The 14523-nt window shown below is 45.3% G+C and overlaps 1 protein-coding gene across 1 annotated transcript; it reads left to right on the forward strand.

Annotated features, from left to right (window-relative positions):
- The first annotated feature begins 463 nt into the window (after positions 1–463).
- LOC147626583 (squalene epoxidase 3-like) lies at positions 464–13300 on the forward strand. Its single transcript, XM_086816638.1, has 9 exons — positions 464–557; positions 649–1003; positions 1519–1630; positions 2021–2195; positions 2386–2554; positions 2666–2884; positions 11901–12176; positions 12313–12591; positions 12682–13300. The coding sequence occupies exons 2-9, from the start codon at positions 719–721 to the stop codon at positions 12814–12816; spliced, it is 1650 nt and encodes a 549-aa protein (XP_086672764.1). The 5' UTR covers positions 464–557; positions 649–718; the 3' UTR covers positions 12817–13300.
- Positions 13301–14523: the final 1223 nt, after the last annotated feature.

Here is a 14523-nt window from a genome sequence, read left to right on the forward strand (position 1 = left end):
TACATGAAATTCTTATTCATCCTTTTTTATGTAGAGTATGTTGCGCCATTGGAGGGATAGAAGACGTTGGAGCACATTGTCAGCATGTTCATGCACATGTTCAGATTGGTGCACATAGGGACATCCAAGTGGGGATGTTTCAAGCCTGTTATTATGGGGGGAGGGCAAGTTTGTTTTCACCCCACCCCACGCCTTGAGATTTGACCCTTATGTTTGAACATGGCCTTAGGGTGAGTTTAGATCTGTCTAGTCAAGGCCTTGAGAGGAAAGTTTTTTGCCTCTTGCGTGGAGTGTCGATAGTTGGCATTCGACCTCTGCCACATGAGTGAGAAAACGACCCTGAGTCACATTGCAAGAAATCTCATCATGGCCGGACAAAAAACGTAACTGGTCTTGTGTGGGGGACGGACAACCTGTGAATGTCCTTCCTTGACACATTTTTTTAAATTATTTCTATTTTAAAAAAATGTGTGACTCTATGTATACGGTGTACAATACAAACGGGCTAAATGTGTGGCAAAAAAGCAACGTTCTCCATCTCCGTGGTCCGAAAACAGGTTTGATTTCGCCTTCGTCTTCCCTCGCTGATTCTAGATGAGAGACTTTTTGTTGCAGAGCCAGAAACCCTAATCTCTGCGGATCTCGCAGCAAGGACACTCGATCTTCCATTCGTTTTATCGGTCTCAAATTCGCTGTAAGGGGGTTTTTTTCTCTGCGCATGTCTTCTCCAGCGAGCTATCTGAGGTCTGTGCAGGCGATGCCCTTGGGCCTGGCTTTCCTGCTGTGCGCCATAGCTTTTTCGGTCCGAATCTGGTCCGTCAATCGGAGGAACAGGAGGCTATCCGGGGTGCACAAACCGCCGGACGACACGAAGATAAACGGTACTCATCTGCAGGACTCTCCGGCAGACGAGAAGTCGTCAGAATCAGAGGCGGACGGCATTGATGTAATCATTGTTGGAGCGGGAGTTGCTGGGTCTGCCCTTGCGCACACGCTTGGAAAGGTACTACCTCTTAACAATCGTAGTAAATTTTGATTTAAAACCCTAATTTTTGCAACACGCCATTGTAGCACAGGTAATTACGCTAACACCTAGACGTTTGGCAGGCTTAACCGTACCAAATTAAAGGCATAATTTGCCCTTACCCTCCCCAACCAAGGGGATAATTCTCCTAAATTAGTCACATTGTCGGCAAAAATTGTCCTTTTTTATCATTTTCCCATAATCTGATGAGATTTGAGCTTCCAACTTATGTCCATAAATTTGTAAGGAAACTGCATTCATTTAAGTTTAGTTTGAAACACCTTTTACCTTATTTGATAAGATTTGGGCTTCCAAAAAGCACTGATTTAGATTATATCAAAGTACGGGCAATTGTCTCACTACACCTTGCTTACTCTTATATCAATTCAGCCTGATTCCAGTATTTTTAAAGGCCCAAATTTCACCGAAGGATTGAATGAATAGCAAGGTTGAATTGAGTTCATTTTGTTTCATTTGGCCATTTGGGGGGACAGGATGGGAGGAAGGTTTTTGTGATTGAGAGAGATCTAAGCGAGCCGGATCGAATTGTGGGAGAGCTTCTGCAGCCTGGGGGATACCTCAAGTTGGTGGAGTTGGGTCTCACAGGTATTTCTTTTCCTCCTTTCCAACCACATTGTCTTTATTAGTTTCTATGTGTTAGGAATCAATGCTCCATGCTCATCATCATTGTGCTCGGGTCCAGACTCACACTTATTTACCCCTTTATGAGGAGCAACCATGTTTCAGCAGCAGGGTATATGGTATCCTGGGTGTGGAACGCTGGTCCATTAGCGTATGGTACCTATCTGGCAGTGAGCTAGACCCATCACGACCATTGTGGCCCCACAACCCTGTCCGGTGTCAAACCATGCCAATGGGCAACAATGCAATTCAAGTAGCCTTCTTTTTTAAGCAAAGACTACCTCAAAATATTACACAACACCTTCTTACCTTGTTAATAAACTCATCTCGACTATATGCTTGCCATCTGTGTAGATTGTGTGGAAAAGATTGATGCCCAACGAGTGCATGGATATGCTCTTTTCAAAGAGGGCAAGAATACAAAAGTGGGTTATCCTCTAAAAGGTTATGGACTTGATGTTGCTGGGCGGAGTTTTCATAATGGTCGTTTCATTCAAAGGATGCGAAACAAGGCTGCCAAGCTTCCTACGTAAGGGATTTACTATTGGATTTTCATTCAAGTAGCACTAGTAATCTAGATTCAGATAGTTTGGAGCTTGTAAAAAAAGATAGCATTTCACCAATGTGTGAACATCATTTTGGTGTTGTTTTTGATGTTTTCAACAGCATAAATATTTACCTTTTTGTCTGGCTAATAGCCCATGGTTGTGTCTTGTTAGGGTCAAACTCCAACAAGGAACAGTACTCTCCCTGATAGAAGTGGATGGTGTTGTAAAGGGTGTCAAGTACCGAATTGCTGGTGGAAGTGAATTGGAGGCATATGCTCCCCTAACAGTAGTTTGTGATGGATGCTTTTCAAACCTAAGGCGCACACTTTGTACATCAAAGGTACCTTTGTGTGTGTGTGTGTGTGTGTGTGAGAGAGAGAGAGAGAGAGAGAGAGAGAGAGTGAGAGGCTTACAATGGAGTTTGTGTGCATAATTGTATTTTGGAATGCAGCCAGAAGTGCCTTCATGCTTTGTCGGACTGGTGTTAGAAAACTGTGAACTTCCTTATGCAAACCATGGGCATGTCATACTTGCCGATCCATCTCCTATCTTGTTTTATCCAATCAGCAGTACAGAAGTGCGTTGCTTGGTCGACATTCCTGGAGAAAAAGTGCCCTCTATAGCTAGTGGAGAGATGGCCAAATACTTGAAGTCTGTGGTTGCACCTCAGGTAGATATATTCAATCTTCCATTGCTAGATGTAGGCTGCAAATGTTTGTTTCAGTCACTCTGAAAGTTTTAATGGTTATGCAAGGGTAGCAGTCTAATCTGTAACGAATGACTTAACTTTGGCAGAATAGTTGGGAGAGATTGATCACTCCTGTGCAATGGGATGGTCACTAAACTGATGGAGACGAGCAGGTAGGGGGCACAAATAGGCCCAGGATTACTGCACAGAGACAAAGTCTAGCTTATGTTTTATGTCTCTTTCATCTATAAATGCAGCAAAATCCTTTGGGACATATACTTTCCACCTCTATCTACACGTAATGTACCAAGCTTCTGACCAAACCCATCGACAAGAAGTGTCTGAAGCACATAAATACCCCATCTTTACCCTTCAAAGGATACACCCATGTATGCCTGGAGTAGTCATCAATGAAAGTAACAAAGTAAAGGTAACCACCAATAGAGGGTGTCCTCATCGGACCACATACATCACTATGCACAAGCTGTAATTTTTGGACAGCTCTTACACATCCGTCTTTAAGGAATGATGCCCATTGCATCTTGCCAAGAATACACCTTCACGACTTGGGCCTCAAGGTGTGGCAACTTTGACACCATATCATGCCTTTAAAGGCGTAACAAAGTGCTCAAATTCAAGTGACCGAAGCGGGGATGCCAAAGCTCCATAGTTGTTACGAGGCGCTCCTCTAACCGTTAGAGACGTTCAAGGCGTACGAGTCTTCTAAGGCATTTGGGGCTTCGTTCGAGGCGTCTGGGCATAGTTGATTTTTTTATTATTACCATTTTTGGATTCTGCCCATTTCTGACCGTTTGGGATTTGCCCGTTTGAGTCTCTAGACGGGGGCTATAAGGGCCCCTCTAAGCTCTCAAGGATCACACACACTCTCTCTTGAGTCTCTCCCTCTCTCATACACACTCTCTCTCCCTCCCTTAAGGCTTAAACCTTGCTCAAGGCAGTCCCTCTCACACACTCTCACTCTCTCTCACACACTCTCTCTTCCTCTCATACACACCCAGGTGACACCCTCTCTCCCTCGGGCCTCCCTCAAGGCTCTCTCTCTCTCTCTCTCTCTCTCTCTCTGTCTCTCTCTCTCTCTCTCAGTATTCCATGATGAGTTTCCATGGACAGTTTTGTATCACCCTAGTGAGATAGCTATGTTTATGTTTTCTTTCTGTTTATTTTCCATTCCATGATGAGATATGCCATGGACATTATTGTATCACTTTGGTTTCATAGGCCCATTGGGTCTTTAGTAGACGCTCTCTCTCTCTCTCTCTCTCTCTCTCTCTCTCTCTCTCTATAGAGGCGTGTTAGAGGCGTCTGTTATATATATATATATATACATATATACATATATATATATATATACATATATATATATATATACATATATATATATATATATACATATATACATATATACATATATATACATATACATATATATACATATACATATATATATATATATATATATAGAGGCGTGTTAGAGGCGTCTGTTATATTTTATATATATATATATATATATATAATATAACAGACGCCTCTAACACGCCTCTAACATCTCTAAAAAATACGAGTCTATTGAGGCGCGTACCATACCCGCCTCATACCAAATGCCTCTGATAACCCTGCAAAGATCTGTGACGCGTGTCCCTTATGGTTTCAGTGTAGTAACGACTGAATATGCATTATGCATAACTCTCTTATAAGAATCATGCCTCCTGTGTACAAACCATGGCATAGTGTGCCAGAAGCAACAATAACATCACCATCACTCTTGTCATGCACAATATACTTGTCATCCATAAGTTTGATGTAACATGTGGAAGCTTTGGGACTCCTTTTTTCTGCCATAAACACCATCCTGGAACATGCTTGATGCAAAACGCACACAGAAGATAGAGAGGAGATAAAGATAGCTGAGTATTCAGTATATTCATAATGTACAAAAAGGAAGTACAAGTCTTGCAGCCATAGGCTGCCTCATCAAAAGGTAGAAGACCTAATCTAATTCCTAAATCTGTGACCCAATCCCAAGGAGGGATTGAATAATCAAAATGATGAGCAAGTGTGCCCTTTTATAGGACTGGAAAAGCCTTCATGGATTGGCAGACCTGTGTCGGCTAGGTCCAGGACAAATATTCGCATATTTGCTGCAGCTGACAGAAAAAACCCCATCAAAATCTGGCCGACAGCCTCCTGTCCTCTCCACAAGGTTCTCCTGCCCCAAACTTAGTAGCACAAGCTCCAAATTTGGTTCTAATTTCTGTCTTTTGTCTGTTGCCCCTCAAGGGTCAGCTATAGGATCAGCCTGCATGTCTTGAACATGACATCTGACCCCTTGTAATGGCCAAAATTGACAACAAGTTCTTCTTGATACTTGGTATCCACATTGCTCAGTTTGCACTGGACAAGCTTTGTAAGACTTTTGTCTACAGTGCAAGTGAATAACAGAAGCAAGATAGCGAATGAAGACTTTAAAGAAGACACTTGCGTAAACAGAAACCTAATTCTGCTACTATATTACATTAAAAAACAGATAACTCTATCTACAAGCTTGCCAAACCAAGGCTAAGGCTGAGGAGAAAGAAAGCTACTAGTAATAATTTCCTACAAGCAGGCACAACCCAGTTCATCACACAAGGCTTCTACTCAGATGAATGTTGATTGGGCTGGCCGCTGATTTGCTGCTGAATGTCAGTGCTAGTGTTGGAGACTGGCTGCAACCAATGCTGATGATGATGAATGAGACGGGGAGGGGGCCCTTTATACAGGCCTGCCTTCTTTGTCTACAGCAGCTTGGCTGGTGGACCTGCTGTGAGGCTGCAGCAAGGGCCCTGAGCATGCCTGGTCTGTCTGCCCTTCAGCCTGCTGCTCAATTGGGGTGCCTGATACTGTGTCGGCCTGCCCGCTGGCTTCAAGACACAAGCGCTCGCCACTGCTGGTCCTGGTAGGCCTGCTCCCACAAGGAGGCTGCGATGTCTGCCTTGAGTGAGTGGTCACGTTTCTTCCCACTAAGACTGCTGCATGAACAGCATGTGTCCAGACCAATATGTCCATGGGAGCTGCCCATGAAGCCCTATGACACCCTAGGGACCGTCGCCCATGTAGAGTCGTCCAACCATGTCTTTGGACTCTTCATGGATGTCGTCCATGAAATCCATGCAGATGTTCAAAGTCAGAGTCTCATGGATGCCATCCATGAAGCCCTAATGCAAGTTTAAGATGTAAGCACGTGTCATATGCGAGCTTAACATGTAAGCACATGTCATAATCAAGGGGATTGGTGACACCATGGCACTGGCACTCTTCATGGATGCCATCCATGAAGCCCTAATGTAAGTTTAAGATGTAAGCACGTGTCATATGTGAGTTTAACATGTAAGCACATGTCATAATCAAGGGGATTGGTGACACCATGGCACTGGCTCTCCTTTGGACAGCTTGTCCTCAAGCTCTTTGCGTTCATCCATTCATCCTTGCCCAAAGAATTGTTTTACTGGCTTTGATCTTCTTGATCCTTGCCCTTTTTCAACCAACTAACGAGGATCTTGACATCTACAAAAGAACCCAAAAGTTCTATGAGATTGAAAGTAGCACATGTAACCCATGTGTAACTACACCGATTAGGTGTGAACATCCTTGGGCACTGTCTCGTGAACAATATGCACAAAACACTTAATATGTAAAAACCACATTGCAGACGTGGGGATTGACTCTTGAATTCGTGGAATAGGTATTGTCGAGACGGTAGGTACATCTTTTGGTTGGTTAAATGTATTCAAAGGACCCAATGTGTCATGTGCATAGTGGGTATCTACCGTGTGCTATACGCATGCAAGACTAGTTTCGAGGCTTGGGGAAGAACTAGGCAGGCTGATTGACGAGCTGAGTTAGGGATATACTAACGGGCGGGCACCCAAGTATGGACGGGCGGGCGGCCAAGTGTGGACGCCCGATGACCGGCCAAGAGCCTATAAAAGGGTGGCCAAGGTTAGTTATTGTATGATAGAGAGTCTCGCAAGTTTGTGAGAGCTCTATGGTCTTGGAGCCTGGATCTAGTGCAGACATGCACCTGCTTTATGCAGCCGAGGCCGGCAGCAATCTCGAGGCCCGCGAGGGCAGCTTCGTGGCGGTATGGGACGTCGCGAGGAGGAGATTGGTCGGTACGTCATCCTAGTTAGCTCAGCTTGTGGCTCGGTGGGGACAGCCAAGACTGTGGGCTTGCCCACGGCTGTCATGGTTGGGAGGTGAGTCAGGCCTGCACCCCCTTGCTTGTTTGTTTGTTCGTTTGTTTGCAGGATTCGAGTTCGAACCAAGATCGATCACGAGGGGATCCGTGGGGATTTGACAGTGGTATCAGAGCATACCTCGTGAACGAGCAAGTCGGTAGGTAGAGAAGAAGAGGTCGAAGAACGGTATGTATTAAAAAACTTGCTGTTTTTTTTGTGCATACTGCAGTTTTCAGATTTGGTATGTGTTTTTTTTCTTCATCAAAGAACCCCATGTTGATGGGAGATGGTAGTGTAATAGGGTTGATTGCTTTTGCAAGGAAGAGGAGTTGTGTTTGTGCAGTCGCATGAGAGAAAACAGAAAAAAAAGAAAAAAAAAGCATGATGCTTTTCGTTGTTTTTTGGCCAACGAGAGAGAGAGAGCGAGAGACGTGCTGTTCATTTGTTTGGCTGGCGAGTATACAGGCGGTGGTTATTAGCGGGCTGAAGGCGCCTAGGCCAAGCATGGCGGGTGCCCAGGCCACGTGGCCTTTTGGCCAGGCTAGCGCAGCCAGCCCAGGCGGCGCCTAGGCCAAGCGGGCAGCGCCCAGGCCTGCCCAGGCCTACGCAGCCTAGCACAGGCGGCTCAGGCCAGGCCGGCCAGCGCTCACGCCAGGCCAAGCCAGGCCGACGCTTTTGCCTCGATGTCAAGCCCATTCAGGCGCAGGCGCAGATTGGCGCAAGAAAGCAAGCCGGTAGCAGCAAAGACGGCGACCACGACACGTGTGACGCCTGCAACCAGCCGACGGGCGAATCCAGGGGGGAGAAAAAAAAAACACTAAGGAAAGCTTTCATTTTTTTTTAGCTTTCAGTTTTTTGGAGTTTTTTTTTTTTAAAAAGTTTTAAAAGAATCCCCTCTCTCCAAGGTTTCAAAGGTTTCAAGATGTTTATTTTTTTTAAAGACAATAGAATATATATATCCACATATATATATATATATATATATATATATATATATATATATATATATATATATATATATTCACGGAAAAAAAAACACAAAAGCTAAAGTAAAAGCTAAGCCTAGCTTTTGCAGATTTTTGGCTTTTGGGAAACCTTTATAAACTCCTCACGTGGGCTTCTTGCCACACATCTCTCGAGTTCTCAAGTTTTGTCGTGTTGAGAAGGACGCTACATGGGAGACATTGACTTCTCTTCAGAGAGATTACCCTGGCTTTTTAGTGAGCTCAAGAGTGAGCTCTTAGAGGAAGGGGAGTATGTCATGTGCACAGTGGGTATCTACCGTGTGCTATACGCATGCAAGACTAGTTTCGAGGCTTAGGGAAGCTTGGAACTAGGCAGGCTGATTGACGAGCTGAGTTAGGGATATACTAACGGGCGGGCACCCAAGTATGGACGGGCGGGCGCCCAAGTGTGGACGCCCGATGACCGGCCAAGAGCCTATAAAAGGGTGGCCAAGGTTAGTTATTGTATGATAGAGAGTCTCGCAAGTTTGTGAGAGCTCTATGGTCTTGGAGCCTGGATCTAGTGCAGACGTGAACCTGCTTTATGCAGCCGAGGCTAGCAGCAATCTCGAGGCCCGCGAGGGCAGCTTCGTGGCGGTATGGGACGTCGCAAGGAGGAGATTGGTCGGTACGTCATCCTAGTTAGCTCAGCTCGTGGCTCGATGGGGACAGCCAAGACTGTGGGCTTGCCCACGGCTGTCATGGTTGGGAGGTGAGTCAGGCCTGCACCCCCTTGCTTGTTTGTTTGTTCGTTTGTTTGCAGGATTCGAGTTCGAACCAAGATCGATCACGAGGGGATCCGTGGGGATTTGACACAATGGGTCTATGAGACCAAATGTGATACAATAGTGTCCATGTAAGCTCATCATGGTACAAAAGAAAACTGGCCTAGTGCAATCCGCATGGCATGTGACATGTATATATCAAGATATTTGGCCCTTAGTATGAAACCATCCTCTATAAGCCTCATGAAAGTATCCATGTAGTACTGCCGTTTGTGTGAGTGGTTCATGTGTTGTGATCTAAGTATCTTGTATGCATAGTCTCAATAAATCATATTTGATCACCCGGTTCCTGTCATCCTGAGATAGCTTGATGAATGGGGAGTCCGGGTCATAGTGGAGTGATGGGAGGCAATCCATCTTGAGTCCTTGCCTCATGAGCCAGGTGCATACTACTAGGCTATACCATGACTCGTGCCCATCTTCTACTAGCTGCTGGGAGGACTGTAGGGCGAGCCTTGGGAGGCATGACACTAATCTTGTGAATATGTAACTGTTTTGAATAGTGCCTCTACTACCATGGGTGCTGCAGCAAACTTTGCGGAGATAATATCATGTGGGATCGATGGTTTGTTGCATATCATACAGGAGAGCATGGCCTCTCTATCTTCAACCATTTGGCCACTGTGGGATCGGGTGTCCAAAAGGGTGCTCCATACATCAATGCCGGAGTGACCAAGGTGTAAAATAGTCACACCTTGGTCCTTAGCTCCTAGAATTGGGCTTGGAAGCATTGTCTCTCGATGAGAGCAAGAGAAGCAGACTCTCACATCAGTCTAGCCTCTGTAGCATGGCTCATCGAGAAGACCAGTCCGGTAAAAGTGACCCCTAAGTACACATGACTGTGCAATGTCCACAGGGCTGCCCATGTAGGTGAAATTGAGTCAAGATGGTTTTCCCAAGGTTTACTGCAAGATCCCGCTATGCACAAAAGTCTTGTAATGTGTCAAGATACCAGAGCTTGCAATAAGCACAATGTTACCGGCAGAAAGTAGTGTGGAAACAAGGATGCTTGAGAGAGAGAGAGAGAGAGAGAGAGAGAGAGTTATTTAACGTTTACAAAAGGCCAAAATGACCTATGAGACCAAAAGGATTACATCATGTCCATGGAATATAGCATCATTGAGCGCTTTTGCAAACCATTCTGTTTGAGTGCTTTTGCATTCCTGCAAACCATTCCGTTTGGGGTACTAAAATGAAGGAAAATAACAAAGCTAAAATGCTAAAGCTGAGATGCTAGGGCTGATCCATGTACAAAGAGCATAAGGGTCACATATCATCCTAAGATATCGTGCATGGGGCGTTGCAACATGGCACTCAGAGTGGTAAAGCTTAGCTGGTGTGAGGAAGTCCTGTGATGGTGTAAGATGATGCCCCTGATCCTCCTATGGTGGCGCGTGCATCTAGGTTGAGGTCAGCGACCTCTGCACAGCCTGGTGACTCTATCCAATGTCACCTCTCTGGGTTGGGCTCCTACATCAGCTTGGGGTCCAAGTAGGGTGGGTGGGTCCACCCTTGAAGCTCGGGTCTAGAAGAAATCAGTGAGAGCTCTTTGCGTCATGCCTACATTAAATGCTGGGCACTAGGCACATGATGTATTGGCTGCTGGGCAGCCTGTGTGGGCTGCCCCACACTTGCCATACAGTCCCTTAGGGCTGGATAACCAGTCGGCTACCCTTGCATGAGCCCTAGGGCTGTTCTACAGCCTTCCTATGGCCCTCCCATGGCTGCAGCCAGGGCCTTCTTGGCCCTTATGGGGGTGGTCTTACACTTTTCCCCATGCCCAAAAGAATCCTTGGGGTAGCCCTATGGGCTGGCCCCTTTCCTATATGCAAACCCTAATTGTCTACAGAGTGATCTAGCATCCAGTATCATACCAGATACACAGAATCACTGACATCATTCCAGAGGGAGACTCCCAGCACGAACTGGCTCTGTTTCATGTGCAGGACAATGCACACCTGACCTCGGACGACTGAGATGGAACCCTGGCTGACTCGTCCTGGACTAGGCTCACATGGGACCTGTTTTCCATCCCAGGTCCTGCACCTTCTGTACAGATGTCTACGTGGCATCAAAGTGCGGGATGCACGTGACACCGTATGAGCTTCCCGGCTTTGAAGATGCACTCAGCTTTACCTGTCTCCACTCTGAGACGATGGGATGAAACCTGTATCTGGCCAATCGCAATCCACATGGCATGGGACATGTGAACACTCAAGTAGCCCGGCTGCTGGATGAATCCATCCTCAGTGAGTGTGAGGAAGTGATCTCTGTAGAAGTGCATCTTCGTGGGGAGCTCTGAAGGTGTGATCCATGTGCAATGGGTGTAGAGGCTGAGAACATCTAATCGGATAACCCGGTTGGTATCCTCGTGAGAGAGCTGGAGAAAAGGGGAGTCCAAACTGTACTGAAGGGAGTGTTGGCGGTCCATGCGGAGCCCATATATATATATATATATATATATATATATTTATATATATTTATATATATATATATATATAGAGAGAGAGAGAGAGAGAGAGAGAGTTGGTTAAGCTAACCTCAGTATCAATACTAGAACTACACCTGAGTAGTGTAGTGATGAGGGGAGGGGAGGTCTCGAGTTCAAATCCCCGCCCCCATTATTATTCAAGTTTTAATGCCTTTGGCAGCGGGGAAGACCAAGCTACCTCTGGGCAGGTACTAGTAAACCCAAGGATCTATCTGCTCATGGATGAAAAAGGAGACTTTTGTTCTTGCTAAATCTTTTATGACAAAGTTTATAGATGAAAAAGGAGACTTTTGTTCTTGCAAAAACTTTTATGACGAAGTATGTTGGATTTCACCAAATTTTTGGGCTCTACAAATTTCATTTATTGTAATTGCTTGAATGTTTTGAAGAGAATTTTCTTTTTGTTTTGTAGTGCGGCAACGTTAAATTCAAATTGGACTATTCGTAATTGTTTTCAAAGCACATTTTTGGCTCTGACAGGTTCCAGAGCAGTTGCAAACAGCATTTCTGGCTGCAGTGGAGAAAGGCAACATCCGCTCAATGCCGAACAAAAGCATGCCTGCTTTGCCTGTTCCAAGGCCAGGGGCACTTCTTATGGGAGATGCATTTAACATGCGACATCCTTTAACAGGAGGGGGAATGACAGTTGCCTTGTCGGACATAGTACTTCTTAAAAACTTGCTACGGCCATTGAGTAGCTTGCATGATGCTGCAGCATTATGTAACTATCTGGAGAAGTTTTACACGTTGCGCAAGGTAGTGTGCTCAAACTTTATTTTCAACCAACTTCTGGTGCTTTGAGATGGTTTCCATTTTTTCTTTACATACACATGCATGAAATGCAAGTTGTGTGTAATAACCCCTAACAAAGTTTCTCTTGCTTTTGCTGCAGCCAGTGGCTTCAACCATAAATACTTTGGCTGGTGCTCTTTACAAGGTTTTCTGTGCGTCACCTGATTTGGCCATGAAGGAGATGAGGCAGGCATGCTTTGACTACCTGAGTTTAGGAGGAGTGTTTTCAACTGGACCTGTGGCTCTGTTATCAGGCTTAAATCCACGCCCAATGAGCTTGGTAGCACATTTTTTCGCTGTGGCAATCTTTGGTGTGGGTCGCCTATTAGTGCCTTTTCCTTCACCATACAAGCTGTGGCTTGGAACACGCCTGCTCATGGTTTGTTATTGCAGCTTGAGGATTTGTTTAGTGATTGATTTCTGAGGTATGATTAGACTTAATATTCTTTTTGTGGGGTTTTCTCTCCAGGGAGCTGCAAACATCATATATCCAATCATCAGGGCCGAGGGTGTGAGACAGATGTTCTTCCCCAACACAGTCCCGGCATATTACAAAACGCCACCTTTGAAGTCGATGGAGCCAATCAAATTTGATACGATCTAATCTACCAGAGGATGCAGTTGTGTTTGTGGCCGTGAATTTTTGTCATTACATTTTAAACTGCTTGATGGGACATGCAACCAGAAGAGGAGAATCATTTGTATTTTGGGAGGTCATCATCCATACTCTCCTTTTCAGTCATGCATTATACTTGTCCCCCAAAGGAGCTTCACATTACTTCTCATCACCTATGTGTTTGTTGAACTTTGTTTGTTTTGTAGAACTGGTCTGCTTTATGACATGGTATCCCTTTGTAATTGCTGCGTGGGTGTGAGGTTGATTATAAGAGTGAGTGAGGCTAAAAGAGATCGATACACATGGAAAAGGTCACTTTCAAGAGAGTGAGGTGGACCTTGTCCTTACCTTGCCTATACGATACAAAGATCTTCATGACTTGTATTTATGGAAGACCAATGTCCAACACTCGCAGAAACACCAGCATCAAGTTTTGTTTTCAACATGGTTGACGCATATCTCTGCAAGAAAACACTTGTAGAACCACCGACAATAATTTTTGCTTTTCAAACTTATTGATGTTAAGGTAGCACATAATATTGATGTTGCAATGTCCTGACATGACCAATAATGGGAAATCAAAAGAACTAACCACGTGTAGTCAGAGAAAGGCGGTATATGCGGCATTCTGCCATACACCACAAATGACACACAAAGAAGCGCTTGTAGGGAAAAAGTCCCAAAAAATAAAATAAAAATCTCCAAGACTCTGCTTGTAGAACCACTAACAATGAGTTCTGTTTTTCCTGCTTTTCCTATTCTTGTAGCTTATGCAAGTTTGTGATTATTGGCGGTCAACATAGCAAGACAGGAGGGCAGCAGGTCAGCATGGGTTGTCAGTGCTTCAGTGCTTAAGCACTATTAAGAGGGGGCAAGTGAGTAATGGAATGCACCCAGATGGTCAATAATCCGACGTTACCGACATAGAATGGAGAAGTCCGAGAGTGAGACTAGTTTTCAATGTATATTTATGAGTATTGCATGCAGATGTACAAGGTGATTGCATGCAGCTGATGCTCTACTATGCAGAAGGCCTACTCATTGTTGTGTTTATTTCCTCTCCTCTCTCTCTCTCTCTCTCTCCCCTTGTGACTTTTTTTTCCCGGGTAAAAGATCCTTCTATTAGTTAATGGAAAAACAGCCACAAAGGGCTAAATACAAGCACGATGCGCTAGATACAAACACACCTCATGTATAGGGCGGGGATCAAAAGAGGGGAAAGAGACTTCTCCTCCGGTTGGTCCCTCTATGAGGAGAAGGCTATCTCATACAAGGGGAGAGGGGGGGGGGGGGAGGGGGGGGGGGTGGGGTGGGGGGGGGGGGGGGGCAACCACACAAATGGTCAATAATGCCAAGTGGGCTCTCCACCTCTATCTGTGGGCTAGGCCGCCAGAGCCTCCAGAAAGCTTCCCGTCGCTTCTGCATGTTGTCAAAACCACCCTACAACTTCCCCCACTGATCGTGGAGGGTATGTACGATGTCGAGCCAAATGCTCTTGATGGACTCAACAGGTGGAGTGGTTACCCTCGCTAACTTCGTTGCATCTAGCTTGCCATGTGCCAACTGCCAAGCTCCTGTGTACCATCAGCTAGAGAAAGAGGGTGATCTTTTTAGGCCGAAAATTATCCTAGAGCCTCTTCCAAAAATCTAAGAGGAAATGTTGTGAGAGGCCCTATGTGACTGCCATTGTATTGC

Source organism: Cibotium barometz, chromosome 22, assembly GCF_041138505.1.
Source record: "Cibotium barometz isolate CiBa-2024 chromosome 22, ASM4113850v1, whole genome shotgun sequence".
NCBI lineage: Eukaryota > Viridiplantae > Streptophyta > Polypodiopsida > Cyatheales > Cibotiaceae > Cibotium > Cibotium barometz.

What these genes read in the sequence shown, in the direction of transcription:
- LOC147626583 (XM_086816638.1), top strand. Translation starts at nt 719, where the DNA reads ATGTCTTCTCCAGCGAGCTATCTGAGGTCTGTGCAGGCGATGCCCTTG. An exon ending in AGTTTTACACGTTGCGCAAG is followed by an intron (nt 12,177 to 12,312) that starts GTAGTGTGCTCA and finishes CTTTTGCTGCAG; the next exon opens with CCAGTGGCTTCAACCATAAA. An exon ending in TTGGAACACGCCTGCTCATG is followed by an intron (nt 12,592 to 12,681) that starts GTTTGTTATTGC and finishes TTTTCTCTCCAG; the next exon opens with GGAGCTGCAAACATCATATA.